General features: G+C 41.5%; 1 protein-coding gene across 3 annotated transcripts in view; it reads right to left on the reverse strand.

Moving 5' to 3' along the window:
• Positions 1 to 25,486, reverse strand: part of UBE2G1 (ubiquitin conjugating enzyme E2 G1) — a 102,047-nt gene that overhangs the window by 58,742 nt on the left and 17,819 nt on the right. Inside the window, exon 1 of one of the 3 annotated variants that reach the window (XM_073004599.1) lies at positions 5,565 to 5,676. The exons of the other annotated variants lie outside the window; for them this stretch is intronic. Coding sequence (XP_072860700.1) covers positions 5,565 to 5,661 — 97 coding nt within the window. The 5' untranslated portion in view covers positions 5,662 to 5,676. Of the gene's footprint in view, positions 1 to 5,564; positions 5,677 to 25,486 lie in introns of those variants that run through there. 3 annotated transcript variants of the gene reach the window in all.

Genomic DNA, 25,486 nt, shown 5'->3' on the forward strand with positions numbered 1-25,486 from the left:
TCCCAAGTAGCTGGAACTACAGGCGCCCGCCACCACGCCCGGCTAATTTTTTTGTATTTTTAGTAGAGATGGGGTTTCACCGTGTTGGCCAGGATGGTCTCGATCTCCTGACCTCGTGATCCACCCATCTCGGCCTCCCAAAGTGCTGGGATTACAGGCTTGAGCCACCGCGCCCGGCCAGGTATATTGTTAAATAAATTATTAAAATGAATTTTACCTATCTTTTTACATTTCTAAACGAGGTTACAATTTTAAAAACACGTATTAGGCTCTCATTTGTGGTTCCCGTATTTCTATTAGATAGTACTGCTATAGTTTGCAGGAAATATAGGGGATGTGGAAATAAGTGAAATAATTGCTTTATTTATAAAGTGAGATGGGGTCTCACTATATTGTCCAGGCTGGTCTCAAACTCCTGGGTTCAAGTGATCCTCCCAACTCGGCCTCCCAAAATGCTAGGATCACAGGCATGAGCCACCATGTCCAGCCAGTTAAATGATTTATTGAGAAAATAGTTAGAAAAATCCACAACGTTCAATAGGATACTCTACTTAACAACTAGTTTAAAATCTTCAAAAATCCAATCTCAAGAGGATTCTTAGGGCCATCAAAGTATTCTGTATGATACTGTAACGGTAGATACACGTCAAATATTTCTCTAAACCCATAGAATGTACAACACCAAAAGTGAACCCTGATATATACAATGGATTGTGGGCGATGACGTGTCAATGTAGTTCATCAGTCATAACAAATGTACCATTCCGGTGGAGGGTGTTGATAAAGGGGAGGTGGGCATGTGTGGGGTGTGGGGTATATGGGAAATCTCTATTTTCTGCTCCATTGTGCTATGAACCCAAAACTGCTCTTAAAAAATTAAGTATTAACAAAAAGGCAAAGAATTGTTGGGCAGGGGAGGGATGCAACACATAAACATTGAGCAGATCCAGGTTCAGAAAAAAATAGCTATGTTACACATTCTGGAACAACTGGGAAAAGTTTAATAACTGTAATTAATGTCAAAATGATACTATGATTATGGATGAGAATATTCTTATTCTTAGGAATGGCAAACTAAACTGAGAAGTGAGATATCATGTCTGCCACTTACTCACATTCAAATGGTTCGACCAAACTGGGGCAAGGAGAAGAGGAAATGAAGTATTTTAGTTTGGGGATTTTTAGTAGGCTAGAAAAGCCTTGTTTTTTCCCACTTAAAATAATCAGGCCAGAAGCTAGGTGCAGTGGCTCACGCCTGTAATCCCAGCACTTTGGGAGGCCAAAGCGGGTGGATCACTTGAGGTCAGAAGTTCGAGACCAGCCTGGCCAACATGACGAAACCACCCCATCTCCACTAAAAATACAAAAATTAGCCAGGCATGGTGGTGTGCGCCTATAATCCCAGCTGCTCGGGAGGCTGAGGCAGAGAACTGCTTGAACTCAGGAGGTGGAGGCTGCAGTGAGCTGAGATCACACCACTGCACTCCAGTCTGGGCAACAAAGCAAGATTCCAAGTAAAAAAATAAAAAATAATTTAAAAAAGAGTCTTGGCTCAAATGCCAGATTCTCCTAAAATCTTCCTAAGTCAGAAAGGCAAATTAACTTTCTTGTCTATGTTAGCAGGCACTATTTAAATGTATCTTATAGGGCCAGGCATGGTGCCTCACACCTGTAATCCCAGCATTTTGGGAGGCCAACCCGGGTGGTTGGAGGCCAAGCCAGGCAGATCATCTGAGGTCGGGAGTTTGAGACCAGCCTGGCCAAAATGGTGAAACCCTATCTCTACTAAAAGTACAAAAATTAGCCAAATGTGGTGGTGTGTGCCTATAGTCCCAGCTACTGGGCAAGCTGAGACACGAGAATGGCTTGAACCTGGGAGGCAGAGTTTGCAGTGGGCCAAGATCACACCACTGCACTCCAGCCTGGGCGACAGAATGAGACTCTGTCTCAAAAATAAACAAACAAATAAATAAATGGCTTCAAGTCTTTTTTATGTGTTTGTCTGTTTGCTTGAGACAGGGTCTTGCTCTGTTGCCCAGGCTGGAGTGCAATGACATGATCCTGGCTTACTGCAACCTCCGCCTCCTGGGCTCAGGTGATCCTCCCACTTCAGCCTCCGGAGTACCTGGGACTACAGGCATGTACAACCATGCAGACTAATTTTTTGTATTTTTTGTAGTGATGGGGCCTCACCACGTTGCCCAGGCTGGTCTCAAACTCCTGAGCTCAACTGATTTACACGCCTCAGCCTCCTGATGTGCCGGGATTACAGGCATGAACCACCGCTCCCAGCCCTCAAGTCTTATTACAATACCAATCAGCTGTAACAGGCAAGTATTTTCTACCTACTTGATTCTTAATCTCATTCCCTCCCAATACTGGACAAAACGGACTACAAATTTAGACTCTAACTAAGTGGTTTCTCGAGCAAAGTGTTTTCAGATAGGTACTCAAGATTCCCTACTCTTGCTACACCACTAGGCTGTTCTCCCAGGCTCCCAGAACTCGGGTAACCCTTAAATAATGACACATATTCAAACCAGTATTCTTCCTAGGGCATCCTGAATAATATGGTTCTGTTTTCTGACGTGGGTGGACTTTTCATGCTCTACCTCAATGGTTTTAAAACTTCAACCAACTATTTCTTCACCTGCTAGCGGTTACATGGTATTCGTTTTAAAATAACTCTTAAACTTGTATGTATCTACATTGCATGTATCACACATATACCCACTATTCTGTATAAGTGAATATATGAAAGAGACATATGCTGGAAAGACCAAAAAGTAAAACAAAGAGAGCTTAAGAGACTTCTAAACAACTGAATCTTTTCCTTAAACACAAAAAAATCCACCCAAAGGAATTTACAAATACAATGTAATCCCTGTATCAAAATCCCAACAACTTTTTTTGCAGAAATAGAAAAACCCATCCTAAAATTCACACCCCAAATCGCCAAAACAAGCTTGAAAACAAGAACAAAGTTGGAGAACTCCCAGGTCCTGATTCCAAAGTTTACTGCAAAACAACAATAATCAAAACAGTGTGGTATTGGCAAAAAGACAGACATACAGACCAACGAAACAAAATAAAAGCCTAGAAATAAAACCCTTGCACATACGGCCAACTGATTGTCAACAAGGGTGACCAGACCACTCAATGAGGAAAGAAAATCTTTCAACAAACAACGCTAGGGGCCAGGCGTGGTAGCTCACACCTGTAATCCCAGCACTTTGGGGAGGCCGAGGTGGGCGGATCACGAGGTCAGGAGATTGAGACCATCCTGGCTAACACAGTGAAACCCCGTCTCTACTAAAAATACAAAAAAAACAGCCGGCCGTGGTGGCGGGTGCCTGTAGTCCCAGCTACTCGGGAGGCTGAGGCAGGAGAATGGCGTGAACCCAGGAGGCGGAGCTTGCAGTGAGCCGAGATCATGCCACTGCACTCCAGCCTGGGCGACAGAGCGAGACTCCATCTCAAAAAAAAAAAAACCACCACCACTAGGGAAACTGGATATCCATAAGCAAAAGAATGAAGGACTCTTTCCTTACATGATATGCAAAAATTAACTCTAAATGAAATGAAAACTTAAACATAAGAGCTAAAACTATAAAACTCTCAGGTGAAAGAATAAGAGAAAATCTTCATGACACTGGATTTGGCAACAAACTCTTGGACATGACACCAAGAGCAAAGGAGACAAAAGAAAAAATAAATGATTTGCATTGAAATTTAAAACTTTTATTCATCAAAAGCAACCCCCAAAAAACGGGAAAAATATTTGCAAATCACATATCTGATAGAGGATTAATATCCAGAATACAAAAAGAACTCATACAACTCAATAACAACAACAAAACCAATGCAAAAATGGGCAAATGACTTGAATCGGCATTTCTCCAAAGATGAAAAGATGGCTGGTCAACAAGCACAATGCAAAGATGCTCAGTATCACTAATAATAGAAGAAATTCAAAACCACAATGAGATACCACTTCACACAATTAGAACTGCTATTATTAAACACACACACAGAAAATGACAAGTGTTGACAAGAATGCAGAGAAATTAGAACGCTGTGCATTGCTAATGGGAACGTACAAGGATGTAACCATTGTGAAAGGCAGTATGGCATGTCCTCAGAATATTAAACTTAGAATTACCATATGATCCAGCAATTTCACTTCTGGTTATAGATGCAAAAGAATTAATGCAGGGGCTCAAACAGATGTTTGCACACCAATGTTCAAAGCAGCATTTTTCACAACAGTCGAAATGTGGAAATAACCCATGTCAACCAACAGATGAATGGATAAACAAAATGTGTAGTATATACACGTACAACGGGATGTTATTGAGCTTTAAAAAGGAATGAAACTATGATACATTCTACAACATGAACGAACTTGAAAATATTATGCTAAGTGAAATAAGCCAGATACAAAAGGATAAATATTGTATGATTCCACTTACATGAAAATACCTTGTGGCCAGGCATGGTGGCTCACACCTGTAATCCTAGCACTTGGGAGGCCAAGGCGGGTGGATCACCTGAGGTCAGAAGTTTGAAACCAGCCATGCCAACATGGCAAAACCACGTCTCTACTAAAATACAAAAATTGACCGGGTGCAGTGGCTCACACCTGTAATCCCAGCACTTTGGGAGGCCGAGGCAGGTGGATCACCTCAGGTCAGGAGTTCAAGGCCAGCCTGACCAACATGGCCAAGCCCTGTCTCTACTAAAAATACAAAATTAGCCAGGCATGGTGGCTCATGTCTGTAATCCCAGCTACTCAGGAGGCCAAGGCAGGGAGAATCACTTCAACCCAGGAGGCAGAGGTTGCAGTGAGCCAAGATCACGCCATTGCACTCCAGCCTGGGTGACAGAGCAAGACTCTGTCTAAAAAAAAAAAAAAAAAATACAAAAACTGGCCAGGCATAGTAGCGGGCACCCCTGATCCGGCCACTTGGGAGGCTGAGGCAGGAGATTCACTTAGAACCGGGAAGAAGTCGTAGTGAGCCAAGATCGCGACACTGCACTCCAGTCTAGGAAACAGAGTGAGACTCTGTCGCAATTTAAAAAAAAAAAAAAAAAAAAGAAAGAAAGAAAGAAAGAAAGAAAGAAAGAAAAAGAAAATACCTTGAGAAGTTAAATTCAGAGACAGAAAATAGAATGGGGGTTGCCAGGGACTGGGGATAAAGAGGGATGAGGAATTACCAGTTTGTGTGTTTGTTTATTAAGACTTAGTTAAGTGCAGTAGTGAGAAGGGGGGAAGAGTACAATGGAGGAGTTAAAAAGTCCGATATACAAATCAGAAGTGTGGGACACATCAAATGGAAACCAAGCATATTCCCACCTCCTTGTGTGGCAGATCCTAAAACACAGATGGACTGTGTCATTACTCTGAATCACCCTGAAGCCTTCGACGCGGCCCACACCCAAAGAAGGCACCATTAATAATCTACCATGTACTTAAGATTCCTCCCAATACAGTACTCAGCAGCCACACCCGCCAAATAAATCCATGATGAGACATCTGCCATCCTTGCCTTAATATAACTGACCTCTGAGAACAAATCTGCCCTCCTCTTCCTTCTGCAGGAACCCTTTCTCCTTTCCTTTCTGTAGAGTTTCTCCTATGACAGGCCCATTTTGGCCCATGTGCAGTGCAAGTAGGCCGATACGCTCAGTCTCACTGTTAAAGAAACAGATAGTAGAAATGACTCCGAACTTCTTAGTTTTGGAAAGAATATCAAATTCCACCAAGTTGCAAGTCATTATTTTACAGAATGGAAACTTAAGCCTTGACTAGAATGATGGTTAATCTGGTTCTCCCAGCAGAGAACCCATATATTAAGATAAACTAGTCTGGCTCTCTTTAAAAATTAAGTAAACAAAATGAGAAATGCTTTTCACAAGTTAATTTTTAAAGTAAATGTACAAAGTGTATATTATTTTATGATGTCTAAAATATCAACATATTGGATTTTTCGCAAAAGCCCTTTACTACCTATGCATACAAAAAAAGTTCTGGCCGGACGCGGTGGCTCAAGCCTGTAATCCCAGCACTTTGGGAGGCCGAGACGGGCGGATCACGAGGTCAGGAGATCGAGACCATCGTGGCTAACACGGTGAAATCCCGTCTCTACTAAAAAATACAAAAAACTAGCCGGGCGAGGTGGCGGGCGCCTGTAGTCCCAGCTACTCGAGAGTCTGAGGCAGGAGAATGGCATAAACCTGGGAGGCGGAGTTTGCAGTGAGCGGAGATCCGGCCACTGCACTCCAGCCTGGGCGACAGAGTGAGACTCCGTCTCAAAAAAAAAAAAAAAAAAAAGTTCTTCCCTTGGGTGATTTAATAGACCTAGTAAATGTCAGATAACTTAAATATTTTGGCTAACAAGAAATACAATAAAGTCTATGATTCTGATCTGAATTCATTGCCCTATACCCTGACTACTGCAGAGAACGCAATGAAGTAAGAGGATGCTGTCACGCTTGCTTCTTAGCTGCTTTTGCATTCCTCTGTATCTTATTCCATTTACGACAATTTATCTGCATGACATACCAAGAACCCATAAAATAGCCCTGAAATTATTTATACATTTATTCAAACTTATAAAAGAAACCTAAGCACATAGAAAATTGGAATTCACCTAAAATTTTTTCAAAATTAAATTAGGAAATTATGTGACTACCACTTGATGGGCTTCTGTGCTGCATTAAAAAATGACAATGGCGGCCGGATGTGGTGGCTCACGCCTGTAATCCCAGCACTTACAGAGGCGGAGGCAGGTGGATTGCCTGAGCTCAGGAGTTCAAGACCAGCCTGGGCAACACAGTGAAACCCCGTCTCTACAAAAATACAAAAAATTAGTCAGGCGTGGTGGCGTGTGCCTGTAGTCCCAGCTACTCTGGAGGCTGAGGCAGGAGAATTGCTCGAACCCGGGAGGCGGAGGTGGGAAAAAAATACACCAAAACCATACATTATTGTATTCAGGTGAAATGAGACTGAGGCTGGGCACACCAGCTCACACCTGTAATCCCAGCACTTTGAGAGGCTGAGTTGAGTGGATCGCTTTAACCCAAGAGTTCGAGACCAGTCTGGGACCAGTTCTGAGCCCAGGAGTTCCAATCAAGTGGATCACTTGAGCCTGGGAATTTAAGACCAGTCTCGGCAACGTGGCTAAACCCAGTCTCTACAAAAAACTTTTCAAAAAAAATTAGCCGGGGCTGGGTGCAGTGGCTCACGCCTGTAATCCCAGCACTTTGGGAGGCTGAGGTGAGTGGAGCACCTGAGGTCACGAGTTCGAGACCAGCCTGGCCAACATGGTGAAACAAACCCCTCCATCTCTACTAAAAATACAAAAATTAGCCAGGTGTGGTGGCGCGCGCCTGTGATCTCAGCTACTCAGGAAGCTGAGGCAGGAGAGTCGCTTGAACACGGGAGGCAGAGGTTGCAGTGAGCCGCGATCACACCACTGCACTCTAGCCTGGGTGACAGAGCGAGATTCCATCTCAAAAAAAAAAAAAAAATTAGCTGGGCATGATGGCATGTGCCTGTGGTCTCAATTAATAGGGAGGCTGAAGTAGGAGGATTGCTTGACCCTGGGAGGTAGAGGTTGTAGTGAGCTCAGATGGCACCACTGCACTCCAGCCTGGGCGAATGAGACTCCGTCACAAAAAAAAAAAAAAAAGAAAAAAAGACTGAGACTCTTCTTTCCACTATTAATCAACTTCTTAGAAGATACTATTTCCATAATTTAAGGACTTTAATATATTTAAAATGTAAGACATTTTTGTGGTTGATTAAGGATTTCAACCACGACTGAAATCAGGGTTGTCTTCAAAATAATACTGAAGTATCTTTTGTAACCAATTCATAAACCATCTCTCTCTTCCCAGTATAACTTTTTCTTACTATCCTGACTAGTCCATTGCCATTAGGCTTGTTTAAAGGTATGCTTTTTTTCCCTTAAGATTTATAGTAATGTCAGTAAGGTTCTCTTAGACTAAAACTAAATAAGGACTAAACTATCACCAGTAGCAATTCCTAATGGAATTAAGCCAAATATTGAGCAATTCCCTGATGACAATTCATGACTCACTGGGAGAATGCTTAAGTATCATGCTCTCTGAGTGGAAAGACTAGTTTAGCTAGACTACCCAGAGCAATGAGTTACGTCTCATGAGTCTACAACGTTTTACATGTATGAAGTACATTCATGGAAGTGTCTAACAATTTAACACCTTCTACAGTATGAGGCAACAGGAGACATGAAGACAGCAACAATCGAAAATCTAAACGGTAGCAGATTTCTAACACAAGCCAAAGCCCAACTGTTTCTAAACCAACTGTTGCCAAGTTTCTCCCAGGCACTTTTCCATACCCCACTCCAAATTCAAAGCTATCTTCAAATTTTTCACAGTCTTACTTGATTTTAGGAATGGGAAACATTAGTCTAAGTGTCAAAAAAATAAATAGAAAGCCTACTTAATTGGATGATTTAAAAAAATAAAATTTCGGCCAGACGCAGTGGCTCACGCCTGTAATCCCAGCACTCTGGGAGGCCGAGGTGGGAGGATCACCTGAGGTCAGGAGTTCGAGACCAGCCTGGCCAATGTGGTGAAACACGGTCTCTACTGAAAACACAAAAATTAGCCGGGTGTGGTGGCACAAGCCTGTAATCCCAGCTACTTGGGAGGCTGAGGCAGGAGAATTGCTTGAACCTGGGAGGCAGAGGTTGCGGTGAGCCAAGATGGCACCATTGCATTCCAGCCTGGACAACAAGAGTGAAAATCCATCTCAAAAAAATAAATACCATTCATTCATTCATTCATTTGAGGCCAGGGTTTCAGTTGGCCAGACTGGTTTCAAACTCCTGACCTCAAGAGATCTACCCACCTTGGCCTCTCAAAGTGCTAGGATTATAGGCATCATGAGCCACTGTGCCCTGCCCAAAAAAAAAAAAAAAAAAAATTTCTAAATGCCAAAATAGTCATGAAAAATTAAAAGGCAAATAATTGCTCACATAAACCTTTCATACACACACACACACACACACACACACACACAGAGACACAAATTCAAAACTGTCAAGGTGTTCACCTTTCTTGGGAATTTTTTAAATAATTCTTTTTACCTAGCAGAATCAAACATTTTTTTAAAGTTCCTGGTGGTATGAAGAACACAATAAAAAGTGGCACTTTGATACAGTTAATAGTGGAAATACAAATTAGCAAAGCCTTTCTAGAAGGCAATCAGTAATATTTATGAAGAACTTCAAAAATATTTATTTTCCTTGACTAAGAAATGAACAGAAATTTATCTGAAGAGAAATAATCAAGGATTATGTATAAATGTTTTCATAAGGAAAATCCACAGAAGCATTAGTTATAATTTAAGTGGTTTACAATTATAATTTGAAAACCCAGAAGTCAAGATGTGGGGAATATGATAGTACCAGTATATGAAAGAATGCTCTGCATCTATTTAAAACACTTTAAAAGAGCATTTCAGGACATGGGGAAATATTCACAATTTTTTAAAAGATAAGATATTCTAAATATATCTAACTCTTAAAACACATACACTACACACTTTTGACAACAAAAAGCTTTGGCCGAATCTTGTCTTCTAGTTTAAGGTGTCAGTGTGGGCACATGTGCTCATCTCCTCTCCCTCCTAAGAAGTTAAATAAATTTTTCTAAAGAAATTTAAAAATAACTTTTTAATTTAAAATATTTATTAAAAAGACCAGGTGGATTGCCCATGGCTCTGAAAGATGAAAACGATGGAAGAACGTGAACTGAGTAAGCAGAGTGGAGGGAGCAGAGAGCAGAATACTCACAGAGGAGCTGCAGCGAAGGAGGAAGGCTAATCTTCTGGGCAGAACCCCAGAGAGGCGCCAGTTCAGTGACCGTCGTACGAGGAAGGTCAGTAGTGAGAAGTGGGACTGAAAACATCTGTCATAGCAAGAAGTCAACAGAGAGTGTCTAAAGTTGATAAACCAAAAAATAAACACTATAAATATATTATTTAGAAGCATGGAGTTAAGCCCCCAGGAGATTTGAACCTGAAAGGTTTTAGAAGCAATTGTCTCTGGGGAATTCTTCATTATCCTTCACGGAATGCATTGTTCACTGTTAGGCCTCTAGAATCACTGCTATTTGATTATTTGGGTTTTTTAAAGCTAAGTATATACACATATATATATAATGTTGATTTTTAAGTTTTTATTCTTTTTTTTATTTTACATTGTGTTCACTTTGCTTTCATACACAAACCTCAATTTTACTTCTTGTCCACTAAGTCAGAGGCTATATCCTATCTGGCAGTATTTTTCAACCTTAAGTCACACAGTCATGAAACAGATCTAGTGGGACATAACCAGCACCTATTTTTCCTAACGGAAATGAAAAATAAAATAGGGATATTGTTGGTGAAGCTTTCATTTCAGCTATACGTGTTTAATAAAATACGTGTGCTGGGGTACTATGGAAAATACCTTCCCTATTGTATCTACTCTCAACCCAGCAGGCAGAACTAACCCTGGAAAAACGTGAGTCACGTCATGTCACTATACCAGCGGCTTCCCATTCTCACGCAGAGCACTGGCCTGTATGGTGGCCTATGGGGTCCTTCAGAATTCACCAGCATCTCTCTCCAACCTTCAGTTAACTGCTCTGCCACCTCCCTCCAGCGCTCAGGGGCCTTAACCAGCATCTCTCTCCAACCTTCAGCTAACTGCTCTGCCACCTCCCTCCAGCGCTCAGGGGCCTTAACCAGCATCTCTCTCCAACCTTCAGCTAACTGCTCTGCCACCTCCCTCCAGCATTCAGGTCAGCCCCCTTTCAGGGCCTTTGTGCTTGCTGTACCTAACCTCTACATGATTCACTCCTTTACCTGAGTTCCTCGGTCCACTGTCACCCTATTTTCAATGAAACCCCACCCCCTCACACACTCCTTATTTTATCCTCTTTGCCTGTTCTAGTTTTCACACAGCACTCTACACTTTCTATTAATTCTTCTCTCTCCTACCCTGACTACAATGCAAGTTCTATAAGAACAAGGGTTTTCGTTTATTTACTGATATAGCCCCAGGACCTGTGACAATCTCTGGCAGTAAATATTTGCCCAATAAATGAATTACTTAAAAATATGTATCACTTTAGGAAAAAGTCATGTCACTGGCAGTGAAACACAACAATCCTTAAGTTTGGAACACAAGAAATTTGGATAACAATTTTGATGGTTGAGGATAAGCTACAATTCAGACGCTAGACCGTAAATTCCACCTATCGCAATATTGAGTAAGTTGCTGGCATACTCTAAATGTGCAAGTCTACTGAAATAACCTTTGTTAACATCAAAAGTAATGTAAAGAATGTTTGTATCTCAGCCATCATTTCAAAAAAAGGAAGAGAAGAAAAAAACTTACGGGAGAACCTGTTCTCTAAACAGCTAAACTATTTAAAATGTAAAAGACGGGCTGGGCGCAGTGGCTCATGTCTGTAATCCCAGCACTTTGGGAGGCCGAGGCAGGCAGATCACCTGATCTCACGAGTTCGAGACCAGCCTGGCCAACATGGTGAAACCCCATCTCTACTAAAAATACAAAAATCAGCTGGGTGCTGGCCAGGTGTGATGGCTCACACCTGTAATCCCAGCACTTTGGGAGGCTGAGGCAGGCGGATCACGGGGTCAGGAGATCGAGACCATCCTGGCTAACACAGTGAAACCTTGTCTCTACTAAAAATACTAAAAATTAGCCAAGTGTGGTGGCACGCGCCTGTGGTCCCAGCTACTCGGGAAGCAGGGGCAGGAGAATCTCTTGAACCCAGGAGGCAGAGGTTGCAGTGAGCTGAGATCGTGCCACTGCACTCCAGCCTGGGTGACAAGAGACTCTGTTTCAAAAAAAAAAAAAAAAAAAAAATTAAAAGACACACCTTTTGCATAAATCACAGTGAAAGTCTCACTTAGTAACCACAAGTTGCACACGTTCACAATTTTCACTATTCCCTTTAGCCCTGAATTTAGACCAGGGGGCTTATCACTGATCACCTTCATTTCTTCAGAATAAAACAAAGAGGCGACTGGCATTCATGAGAAAATCACATAGCAGGTCTTGAATTGTGGCACATGAATGGCAGAACATGTTATAATTTCCATGAAAAATGTTTTTTTTTTTTTTTTGGACAGGGTCTCACTCTGTTGCCCAGGCTGGAGTACAATGGCATGATCATGGCTCACTGCAGCCTAGGCTCCTAGGCTCAAGCCATCCACCTGCCTTGGCCTTCTAAAGTGCTGGGATTACAGGCATAAGCCACTATGCAAGGCACATTTCCATTATATTTTTCTAGTATATTTTGTAACTCACTGAAAAAAAAATCTTCAATAGATTTTCAATGACAGGGGAAAAAGTCATTGAACACTTCTCCCTCATAAACAAAAACACATAGCAAAATCAGATTTCTACTGTGTACAAAAGTTTATCCAACTGCAAAAAACAATATATCTAAGCCTGCAAATAATGGCTTTTCTATATTTCATGCCATTAATAAAACTCAAGACTTGATAAAACCATTTTACTCATCACTTCTTAGAGAGTAAATTTTAATATTAGCCACTGTGTAACTGGTTTTAACCCATCTGCTCAAAAACAATGTGGTTTTACCTGTTTGTTTGTTTTTGAGAGGGAGTCTCTGTCGCCCAAGCTGGAGTGCAGTGGCACAATCTCAGCTCACTGCAACTTCTGCCTCCCCAGTTCAAACGATTCTCCTGCCTCAGCCTCCCGAGTAGCTAGGATTACAGGCGCCCACCACCACGCCCGGCTAATTTTTGTGTTTTTAGTAGAGACAGGTTTCACCATGTTGGCCAGGCTGGTCTCGAACTCCTGACCTCAAGTGATCCACCTGCCTCAGCATCCCAAAGTGCTGGGATGACAGGTGGTTTTACCTGTTTCACTGTTAAGTAAAAGCTTTTTTAAAAAGAGGGAAATAAATGAGACAAGTTGAAAGAACAACTCACAGACATAAATATATAAAATTGAATGAAGTACTGAAGCCACTGGCAAAATGAAAACCACATCACATATAGGAAGTAGTCAACCTGATACTGATGAAAACAAACATGGTATCAAACAAAATCTCAAGAAAATTACATCAAGCACAGCAGAAAAGAACAAAGGAAGCATTTAGAAAACTAATGAAATGGAAGACAGGAAATGAAGACAAACTATCGTAAAACTGATGTTTCTTGAGTAAAGAAAAATAAAAATGAATCATATTAAAAGGTATATAAGAAAATATTCCTGAATCTGCAGTTTGAATGGCTTACCATTTAACAGGAAAATGTAATAGAGAATCACACCAAGACCGAGTTATATCCTGATGAAGTTACTGAACTTCAAGGATAAAGAAAGAATTCTAGCAATACTCAGGCAGAAGTAGGTCACCTACAAAGGGAAAAAAACAGTCAGGCTGGCCCAGACTTTTCTAGAGTAACCCTAGATGCCAGAAGATAATGGAACAGTGTCTGCTGGGTATTAAGGGAAAGGGAAATGTAGCCCAAAAATTCTGTAAGCAGCCAAAACATCATTTTGTTTGTGAAAGCCACTAACAGACATTTTTAAACATAAGAGCACTCAACCACTCCTGAAAAAACTATTTGATAAACACAATAGATTTAAATAGATAATAGCTATAGCTTTATAATACCCACAGAACTGCAAACTACCATGTTTATTCTAAGATGTACCTTTTTCACATTTGTCTATCTGAAATCAGCATGCATATTTCAATCAATGGAATGTCATACTTTCTTTGACAGCATTTAACTGTATTAATGGTATACAAAATAACGAAGCACACAACCACCAATGGTATCTGAGACATAACGAAATACAGTATATAAGAGAGAAGGGAAAGCAAATAAAGAAAACCATGTAGTTTAAAAGAAGAAAACCAGGCCAGAGGCTGTAGCTCACCCCTGTAATCCCAGCACTTTGGAAGGCCGAGGTGGGCGGATCACTTGAGGTCAGGAGTTCAAGACCAGCCTGGCCAACATGATGAAACCCGGTCTCTACTAAAAACACAAAAAATTAGCTGGGCATGGTGGTAGGCGCCTGTAGTCTCAGCTACTCGGGAGGCTAAGGCAGGAGAATCACTTGAACCCAGGAGACGGAGGTTACAGTGAGCCCGAGATCACGCCACTGCACTCCAGCCTGGGCTACAGAGCTAGACTCTGCCTCAAAAAAAAAGAAAAGAAAAGAAAAGAAAAGAAAGAAAACCAAAAGTGAACTATAGATGACAACAAAACAAATATACTAATATTATATAAGCAAAGCAAAATATGCAACATTAATGTAAATGATTAAAAGCATCTCAAATTGAGTCAAGACTAACCTTGATCCAACTACAAGGGTCTACAAGACACAAACCTAAAATAGAGACTTTGATAAGTTAAAAGTAAAAGGTTAGATAAAAGTATATCTAGCAAGTATAAACACCCTTTTAAAACCAGTTAAATTCAAACTGAAATATTAAAGGAGGCAGAAAAGGGTCATTTCTTATAATGATCAAGATTACAATCTATAAAGATATGTTATAAAACCATATACACCAAAATCTTCACAATACATAGTTAGAACAAAAACTTTTTTTTTTTTTTGAGATGGGGTCTTGCTCTGTCGCCCAGGCTGGAGTACAATGGTGCGAGGCTCACTGCAACCTCCGCCTCCCGGGTTCAAGGGATTCTCCTGCCTCAGCCTCCAGAGTAGCTGGGATTACAGGCATGCGCCACCATGCCCCGCTAATTTCTGTATTTTTAGTAGAGGCGACGTTTCACCATTTTGGCCAGGCTGGGATTACATGTGAGCCACCGCACCCGGCCAGAACAAAGATTTTAAAGAAATGTAAGAAAAACCTTTAGGCAGAAGTAAGAATATAAGAGGATTACCATTTCCTGAAAGATCAAATACATAAACGACAAAATGGCTGAACATATGAAAGAATGAGATCAAGTCTCTATGCAACAGTTATAAAAACTGATCATCTATTTAGGCCATTAACACCTCAAACATTTCAAGAAAGCAGAAATAGTCTATACCACAATCTGACCATGAAACAATGAAGCTACTCCCCTTAATGCAGTAGACTTGACAGTTATGTACTATCTCTCCTTAAATTACTTCAAGTAATTGAATGGAGTAATGTAAATCAAAATCAATAGAGATTACCTAGAAAATAATAATGATAAAAACTGCCCATATAAAAATCTCTGGTACAACTGGGCCCAGTGGCTCATGCCTGTAATCTCAGCACTTTGGGAGGCTGAGGCAGGCAGACTGCTTGAGCTCAGGAGTTCAAGACCAGCCTGGGCAATATGGCAAAACCCTGTCTCTACTAACAATAAAAAAAAGTTAGGGAGGCATCCTGGAGCATGCCTGTAGTCCTAGCTACTTGAGAGGTTAAGGTGGGAGGATCCCTTGAGCCCAGGAGGTCAAGGCTGCAATCAGTCGTGTTCACACCACTATACTCTAATCTGTGTAACAGCGGGAGACATTGTCTCAAAAAAAAGAAAGAAAGAAAGAAAGAAAAGGAAAAAGAAAGTGGGCGCAGTGGCTCACATCTGTAATCTCAGCACTTTGGGAGGTTGAGACAGGTGGATCACCTGATGTCAGGGGTTCGAAACCAGCCTGGTCAACATGGTGAAACCCTGACTCTACTGAAAATACAAAATTAGCTGGGCGTGGTGGCACACGCCTGTAATCCCAGCTACTCGGGAGGCTGAGGCAGGAGAGTCGCTTGAACCCGGGAAGTGGAGGTTGCAGTGAGCCGAGATCACGCCATTGCACTCCAGCCTGGGCAACAAGAGTGAAACTCTGTCTCAAAAAAAAAAAAAAAAAAAAGAAAGAAAAAAGAAAGAGAGAGAGAAAAAACCTTTGGTACACTAATAAAGTTATACTCAGAGGAAGAGCCACAGCCTAAACACCTTCAACTGAGCAAGAATTAAATGAGCATTCAACTCAAGGTTAGAAAATAAACGTTTAAAAATCAGAAAAAGGGAATTCAAAGTTACTCAAGTAAGAGAACAGAAGCCTGCAGAATTAATTCTAAAACCTAGGAGCAGCCGGGCACGGTGGCTCATGCCTGTAATCCCAGCACTCTGGGAGGCCGAGGCGGTCAGATCACGAGGTCAGGAGATCAAGACCATCCTGGCTAACACGGTGAAATCCCATCTCTACTATAAATACAAAAAATTAGCCAGACATGCTGGCACGTGGCTGTAGTCCCAGCTACTCGGGAGGCTGAGGCAGGAGAATCGCTTGAACCCGGGAGGCGGAGGTTGCAGTGAGCTGAGATCGCACCACTGAACTCCAGCCTGGGTGACAGAGTGAGACTCCATCTCAAAAAAAAAAAAAAAAAAAAAAAAAAAAAAAAACTTAGGCGCTATATTTTGATGGGAGGGGAAAATAAAACAGAAAACTATTAGCTGGACTAAAACGACAATTATATGAAATGAGGGACTGAAAAGGAAGTAAGATAATAGAGAAGAAATCAAAATAAGCATAAAATACATTTCCAGTAAATCCTAAGCTGTCAAATTTTAAACATAGATACAATGGATGATTTTCTAGGAAAATATAAATTGTCAAAAGCATCTAATAGAATTAGAAAATACTTCAATAACTTCTGAACATTCACATGAGTTACACAGTTAGCTCCCCACCCACTCCAAATACCAGTCTCAGACATTTTCATAGTAAGTAAAGGGTAATTTCAATTCTTTTATTAAACTATCCTATGAAACAGAAAAGCTTCCCAATTCATTTCCTGAGCCAACTGTGCATAGACAGCAGAGTATATGCAATAAAAATTCTAAATTATAATAGCAAACTCTGTATTGTATTTATCTCAGACACTGGTCTAGCTTGGCAGTATGCGTGCTTCAACTCACTTACTCTCAAAACAATTTGATGATCTGGAGTGAGAGTCAAAATATTTAATTCCTGGCCTCAGCCTCCCAAAGAGCTAGGATTACAGGTGTGAGTCACCGCACCCGGCTGAGAGCTTTTTTCATATGGAGTTTCACTCTTGTTGCCCAGGCTGGAGTGCAGTGGCATGATCTCGGCTCACTGCAACCTCCAACTCCTGGGTTCAAGTGATTCTCCTGCCTCAGCCTCCCAAGTAGCTGGAATTACAGGCACCTGCCACCACAGCCAGCTAATTTTTTGTATTTAGTAGAGACGGGGTTTCAGCATGTTGGCCAGGCTGGTCTTGAACTCCTGACGTCAGATGATCCACCTGCCTTGGCCTCCCAAAGTGCTGGGATTGCAGGCATGAGCCATCACACCTGGCCCAAGCTCTTAACTCATTCTTAACTCTTTTGGACAGATCACCTGAGGTTGGGAGTTTGAGACCAGCCTGACCAACATGGAGAAACCACACCTCTATTAAAAATACAAAATTAGGCAGGCGTGGTGGCGCATGCCTGTAATCCCAGCTACTTGGGAGGCTGAGGCAGCAGAATCACCTGAACCCGGGAGGTGCAGGTTGCGGTGAACCGAGATCATGCCATTGCGCTCCAGCCTGGGAAACAAGAGCAAAACTGCGTCTCAAAAAAAAAAAAAAAAAAAAAGCCAAAGCCAAATTTTCTTAAAATAACAATAAAATTTATTCCTTCTCTCTTTTCCTTTTTCTTTTCTTTTCCTTCTTTTAATGGAGTCTCACTTCTCTCCGCCTGGGGTTACACAGGCTGGAGTGCAGTGGCGCAGTCATATAGGTCACTGCAGCCCTGGGCTCAAGCTATCCTCTCACCTCAGCTTCCTGATTAGCTGGCAACACAGGTGCATGTGGCTTTTTTTTTTTTTTTTAACTGTTGGTACAAACAGGGTCTCCCCTATGTTGCCCAGACTGGTCTCAAATTCCTGGGCTCAAGTGATCTCATACTTTGGCCTCCCAAAATGTTGGGGTAACAGGCATGAGCCACCATGCCCAACCTAATAAAACTTCTTTATATCCCCTCTTTCATTCTTCCATCCTCCAGCTTGCCCTAAACTGATACTGAGGTTCTGATGTTCTTAGAGTACATATCTACTGAATTTTCAAAATAGGAATATACTTAAATCCAGTGAGAGTTTTGAGTAGATTTTCCAGGTACCTCTTGGTTCCAACTCTCCTTCTAATGTTCCCACTTTATCTGCACTAACTTTACAACTGGTCCTAAAACTACAATTACCGTATATATGAATACGTGATTTCTTTACTACTTCTGTTCTAACCAAAATGAAAACAAATCCCCTTTTCCATCAGACAATGTTACAACTTTACTAAAGGAACTTTTATCCACATGATATGGTTTGGCTGTGTTCCTGCCCAAAATCTCATCTTGAAATGTAATCCTAAATGTAATCCCCACACGTTGAGGAGGGGACCTCATGGTCTGTGATTAGATCATGGGGGCGTTCACCCATGCTAGTCTCGTGATAGTGCGTTCTCGCGAGATCTGATGATTTTATAAAGGGGCTTTCCCCCGCTTCGCATTGCACTTCTCTGTCCTGCCGCCATGTTGAGCACGGATGTTTGCTTCCCTTTCTGCCACGATTTTAAGTTGCCTGAGGCCTCCCCAGCCATGCAGAACCGTGAGTGAATTAAACCTCTTTCCTTTATAAATTATCCAGTCTCGGGCAATTCTTTATAGTAACATGAGAACGAACTAATATCCAAGATACTATTTATTTTTTATTTTTTTCTTAAATAGAGATGGAGGTCTCACAATGTTCACCAGGCTGGTCTGAAACTCCTGGTCTCAAGTGACCCTCCCATTTCGGCCTTCCACACCCGGCCCCTTTATTCACACATTAAAAAAACAAAAAAACAAAAAAACCACCTTCAATACCGTAACATGAACATAACAAAATTACAATGTTTCTGATTAGAACTACGAAAATCTTGTCTTTCCACGGTGAGTTTCAAGTTGATATTCTGTGTGAGTAGCACCTTTGGTGCCCAGTGCCTTTACAAAAAAAAAAAAAAAAGATGGCAACTAGAAATTACTGACTGAGCCATCTGGCTCAAATGAAAAGCCAGTATTTTCAGAGTATTAGTCACACACTGAAAGAAGCTGGTCATGTAAATCACATTGTAACTTTATAAATATTACAAACTTAACAATTTCAGTCAACACTTACTGAGTACTATGTTCTGTAATCATCCCTTTATAAGTATTCAACTTAATACTCACAAAAATAATGAGATAAGTATGAAAATGTTCCCCATTTTACCCAGACATATCTTCTAACCTGAATCTCTGCCGATGTATTTACTTTTCTACCTTCTCTCATGTTTCTCTGGATCAACTGCCCTTGCTCCTAATAAGGCTTCCAAACTGACCAGTAATTAGATCTCATCTCATTCTCCCCACTCAGATGTCCTCAAAGACACTGCTCCGGAAATTCCTACCCTCTCCTGTGTCATCAGTTCTTCTCTCTACTAAATTCAATCCCATCAGCATCAAGCATGCTACTAGCAGTTCTCCAACCCTTACACACACACACACACGCAGATGCACACACACACACAAATGAAGCCCACAAGTCCTCCAGTTACTGCACCATTTCTCAACACCCCTTTACAGTACAACTTTAAGAGTTGTCTTCATTCCTTATTTCCACTTGCTCTCCTTCCATTCTCTCAGGCTCATACCAATCCATCCAGTGCAACTGCCTTTCTCAAAGTACCATTCACCTCTAGTGGTCACTCATCCGTCCTTATCTTATCCAAACTCTTTTTTGACACAGCTGATCTCTCTTCCCTTGAAGTTTTCTTCACTTGGCTTACAGGCCATGGCATTCTGGATTGCCTCCTCTCACACCTCACTGATGCCACTCACACTCCTTCACTAGCTTCTGGTTATTTATCTGGCTTCTCAATGCCAGTGTGTCCCAAGACTTAGTCCTCAATCCTCTTCACCTATCTACCTTTACTCCCTTATTGAGCCTATCCAACTTCATGGTTTATATGCAATCCATATGCTAACAATTTCCCACTTTATATCTCTAAGCCAAACCTCCTCACTGAATTCCAGATCAAATACAGTAAGCTGCCTATGTGACTTCTCTACTTCCATGTCTAACAGGTGAATCAAAAGTAGCAAATTCAAAACCGAGCCGCTGGTAATCTCTCCTCCTTGTCCTGCAGTCTTTCTTTTCCATTTCAGTTAATGTCAACTCCATCCTTTCAGGTGTTGAGGCCAGAAACCTCAACTCTTGACACACTCTCTCACACACTCTACCCTCCAAATATTGTGTTCCTTCTAAGCCAGGCGCAGGAGCTCATACCTGTAATCCCAGCATTTTAGGAGGCCAGGCTGGGCAACAAAGTGAGACCCCATTTCTACAAAAAATATTAAAAATTAGTCAGGTACAGTGGTGCATGCCTATAGTCCCAGCTACTGGGGAAGCTGAGGCTTGAGCCCAGGGGTTCGAAGCTGCGGTGAGCCATGATTGTGCCACTGAACTCCTGCTGGGCAACAAACCGAGATTCTGTCTCAAAGAAAAGGAAAAGAATTCTATTCCACCAGCAAATTCCAACAGCTCTATTTAGGAAATATACCCAAGAATCGAACCACTTTGTCCTCGGCTCCAATACAGGTCCAAGCTAGTATCATGTCTTATCTGACTCTCCGTGCAGTCTATATTCTCAGCATAGCAAGCCAAGAATGATCTCATTAAAATGTAAATCAGGTCATATCACTCCAGTGCTGAAAAACCTCACGGCTACCTCACTCTGAGTAAAAGCCTAAATCCTTACCTGTAAAAAACCACACAGCCTCCCCTCCACACCCTTTGCTGCTACTCTGACACTGCCAGGCCTCTCTCCCACCACAGCGCCCCCTGTACTGTTCCTCACTTGGCCTAGAAAGCTCTTCAAGACCTCAATGCTCCACCCTCAACTTTTCATTCCCTTTTCCCGCTTTATTTTCTCTCCAGGGCAATTATTATTTTCTCTCCAGGGCACTACCTAATACATCATATTTTTAACTTAGTTATCTAGTTTATCATCTGTCTTCCCACACTAACTGCAAAACTTTGTACCAGCAAAACTTTTATGTCCTGTTCTTTAATGTACTGCTATGTTTACAAAAGTAGGCACTCAAATATTTGTGAAATGTAGAATTAAATTTGAAGATTACGTGTGATCTGTCAGCACAAATTGAAAGTGCCAATGTAAGGTAATTTTTACATGATCCTATGGCTTAAAGGCTCTAAAATTTTATATTAATAACAAGTCCAGACCAGGCGCGGTGGCTCATGCCTGTAATCCCAGCACTTTGGGAGGCCGAGGTAGGTGGGTCACCTGAGGTGTAGTCCCAGCTACATGGGAGGCTGAGGCAGAAGAATTGCTTGAACCCAGGAGGCGGAGGTTGCAGTGAGCCAAGATCATGCCACTGGACTCCAGTGAAGAGTGAGATTCCATCTCAAAAAAACATTTTTTATGTCCAAGAGCTCTTTTCATATATACGAAGGTTGGTTTGGGTGGCATTTCACTATACTCTTCTTCAAACCTTTTTTCAAGAGGAGTGGAAAAATTTACACAGGTAGATTTCTCCTCAGTTGCAACAGATACAAACTCTGGAGACTAAAGCTCTGGGGGTGTTTCTGGAAAAAAATAGCAATGACTATTTGCCAAAAGACAAAAACAGGCAAATACAATGGTACTCCAACAGGTTTCTAACACAGCACGAAGTCCTTCATTTATTGAAGGAGGAGCCTAGGTTATTCTCAATCGTAAAGCAAGTTCATAGGAGGAATAAATAGTATACTAAGAAAGAAAGCAATCAAGTGTAAGTACTTAGAGCTATTAACACGGAGTGTTACACAAAGTGTGTACCACAAAGAAACTACAATCAAGAAGCCCGGCTTGGCGCAGTGGCTCGCACCTGTAATCCCAGCACTTTGGGAGGCCGAGGCAGGTGGATCACGAGGTCAGGACATTGAGACCATCCTGACTAACATGGTGAAACCCCGTCTCTACTAAAACTATAAAAAATTAGCCGGGCATGGGGATGGGCGCCTGTAGTGCCAGCTACTCGGGAGGCTGAGGCAGGAAAATCGCTTGAATCCGGGAGGTGGAGGTTGCAGTGAGCCGAGATCATACTGCTGCACTCCAGCCTGGGCAACAAGAGTGAAACTCCGTATGAAAAAAGCTCTCAGTCAGGTGCGGTGACTCACCTGTAATCCTAGCACTTTGGGAGGCTGAGGCCAGGAGTTTGAGACCGGCCTGGGCAACATAGTGAGAAACCCCCATCTCTACAAAAAACAAAAATAAAAATTAGCTGGGTGTGGTGGTGCACCATGTGGTGATATAGTCCTAGCTACCTGGGAGGCTGAGGCAGGAGGATCACTTGAGCCCAGGGGTTTGAGGCTGCAGTGAGCTATGACTGTGCCACCTCATTGCAGCCTGGGCTACAGAGTGAGACTCTGTCTCTAAATATATAAAAAATAAAAGGGATGAGAGTTAAGGTATTAAAAAATAAGTATTTTACCTGCCTTCAGAAATTTCCCACAATTCAAAATTCAAAAATGTTTATGTGGCTAAGAAACAAAGAATCAAACCTCAAATTACAAACATAATTACTGAAAATTTTAAATGAGCTTTGCAAATACATTAATTCAGAATTAAAAGTCTGATATGATGTCACATTAAAGCAAGAAGCCCAGAAGGGACAAACAGAGTGACAGCACCAAGTGGGTGGCCAGAAATACAAGGAAGTCCAAGCCCCTCATGAGCAACTTAGTGTTCATGACTTTTTTCCAACTTTTATTTTAGATTCAGGGAATTGTTTATTACTTTTTTTGAGGGAAAAGGGTGTCTAAAGTCTTCTCTGCAATTTTTAGCCAAAGGTAATATAATAAAGAATCAAATAATATTTCCCACACATGCCTCGAGCAGATTCTAATGGCCTGAAAAGTACAAATGGTGTTCAATTTGAATTTTAAACAATATTGTTCCACTTTCATTCTATAAAGAAAATGAAAATATAATTTACTCTGAAAGGCACTTTTAAAAATTCAGTTCCTGGCTTATTTCCAATAACTTACAAATATTCCCCATATATTACTTTCATTGATCCCTTTAAAACTTTAAAAATCACACATACAGTAAATAAACCTTCAGTAACACTATGAAAACAATTACTATTACTTCTAGCAATTACTTATCAAGGCTAGTAAACAGCTGCTTAATTGACCATTGAACTTTCTTTAGTCATAGTAACAAGAGATATCTGGTACTCCGCTGCCTTTACTGAAAAAATGTTTACAGACTTAAGACTTGTTTACTCTTCTGATAGTCACCTACTACACAATTCTCATCTTACAAGAGAAGGTCTCTTGTTGATCTTCAGAGCATGAAATCAGAGACAGCTTTAGTATGTAGATCCACAAGTAAAAATAGAACAGATTCCAGGGACTCAAAATGAGAAGGCGGAGGAAGAACAACTCTTATTTAAGAAAACAACCTACAGTTCTATTCAAAATCATAAAATGGATGATTATACTTCATATAATTTGGATACCAAGCGTTGAATAATTCAAGATTGCACTTTTAGAATTCATTTTACCTTGTGATTACTAATAGGATTCTAGCATCTGCTACTGATATTTCAACAATATAGGATTCAGAATTGCTAAACAACTTCCTCTTTATAAAAATGACTAACCTTAAAATACAATCTGATTTTCAACCAGTAATCTGAAGACTAATTTTAACACTCATACTTTCCACCTTCTGAAAGCCTTTTACACTAATTAAACATCAAATGTTAGTACTAATCTAACAATAACCATGCATACCTCACTCAGAGTAAAAGCCTAAATCCTTACCTGTAAAAACCACAGCCTCCCCTCCCCTTCGCTGCTCCTTATCCAGACTTATACCAAAATAATCCTAAATATGTATTAGACAGCTAATACACTTGGCTCGTATGGTCCTTCACAGTAGATGAGTTTCTGCAGTCTCATCCATACAGCTTACATTTTCTTTCTTTTTTTTTTTTTTTGTTTGAGACAGTCTCGTGCTGTTGCCCAGGCTGGAGTACAGTGGCGTGATCTTGGCTCACCACAACGTCTGCCTCCTGGGTTCAAGTGATTCTTCTGCCTCAGCCTCCCGAGTGGCTGGGACTACAGGTGTGCACCACCACACCCGGCTAATTTTTGTATTTTAGTAGAGACGGGGTTTCACTATGTTGGCCAGGCTGGTCTCGAACTCCTGACCTGGTGATCCGCCCGCCTTGGCCTCCCAAAGTGCTGGGATTACAGGCGTGAGCCACTGCGCCCAGCTGCAGCTTACATTTTCAATAGAAGTCAATGAGAATGGTGTGACCCTATATATGTTTTTCTTTAAGGATGGTTTAGAAATGGAAAAACGTTAACAAATTTGGCAATTACTTTGGATCACCTGCCATCATAACTGGCTGCTGCTTGTCATTCACACAACACCAGAACTTAAGACAAATGGAACTGATGTCATCTTGAATTCTTCATTTATTTTGACTGCAATTTCTTTGGAATGGAGGCATTGTTTTTAAGAAAAACATGTCACGTAGCTGTCTAAAAGAAAACATTTAACTGGCCAGGCACGGTGGCTCACACCTGTTATCCCAGCACTTTGGGAGGCCAAGGCGGGCAGATTGCAAGGTCAGGAGATTGAGATCATCCTGGCTAACACAGTGAAACCCCGTCTCTACTAAAAATACAAAAAATTAGCCAGGCATGGTGGTGGGCACCTGTAGTCCCAGCTACTCGGGAGGCTGAGGCAGGAGAATGGCGTGAACCCGGGAGTTGGAGCTTGCAGTGAGCCGAGATCGCGCCACTGCACTCCAGCCTGGGCAACAGAGCGAGGCACCATCTCCAAAAAAAAAAAAAAAAAAAAAAAATTTAACCTCAAATTAAATAAATAAATAAAAGGACACTGTAATTTAACATCTTCACAATACCCAAAATGAGTTTCAAAGGCCTGTTACTTACAGCATACCTCCAAAGTGGGAGAGGGGGGGCCTCACCATCTTGCTCAGGCTGGTCTCAGAACTCCTGGAATCAAGCAATCCTCCTGCCTCGGCCTCCCAAAATGCTGGGATTACAGAAATTAAATCACTGCACCCAGCCCTTAAAACTTTTTCGGAATCTTCTTTCTTATACACAAATGAGCAAATTTCTATCTTACATATTATGGCTAATGTAATTAACTTAGAACATTGTCGGCCAGGCGTGGTGACTCACGCGGTAATCCCAGCACTTTGGGAGGCCGACAAGGGTGGATCACCTGAGGTCAGGAGTTCGGGACGAGCATGGCCAACATGGTGAAACCTTGTCTCTAACAAAAATACAAAAATTAGCCAGTCATGGTGGTGCGCCTGTAATCCCAGCTACTCGGGAGACTAAGGTAGGAGAATTGCTTGAACCTGGGAGGTGGAGGCTGCAGTAAA

This window comes from Chlorocebus sabaeus, chromosome 16 (assembly GCF_047675955.1).
Source record: "Chlorocebus sabaeus isolate Y175 chromosome 16, mChlSab1.0.hap1, whole genome shotgun sequence".
Classification (NCBI taxonomy): Eukaryota; Metazoa; Chordata; class Mammalia; order Primates; family Cercopithecidae; genus Chlorocebus; species Chlorocebus sabaeus.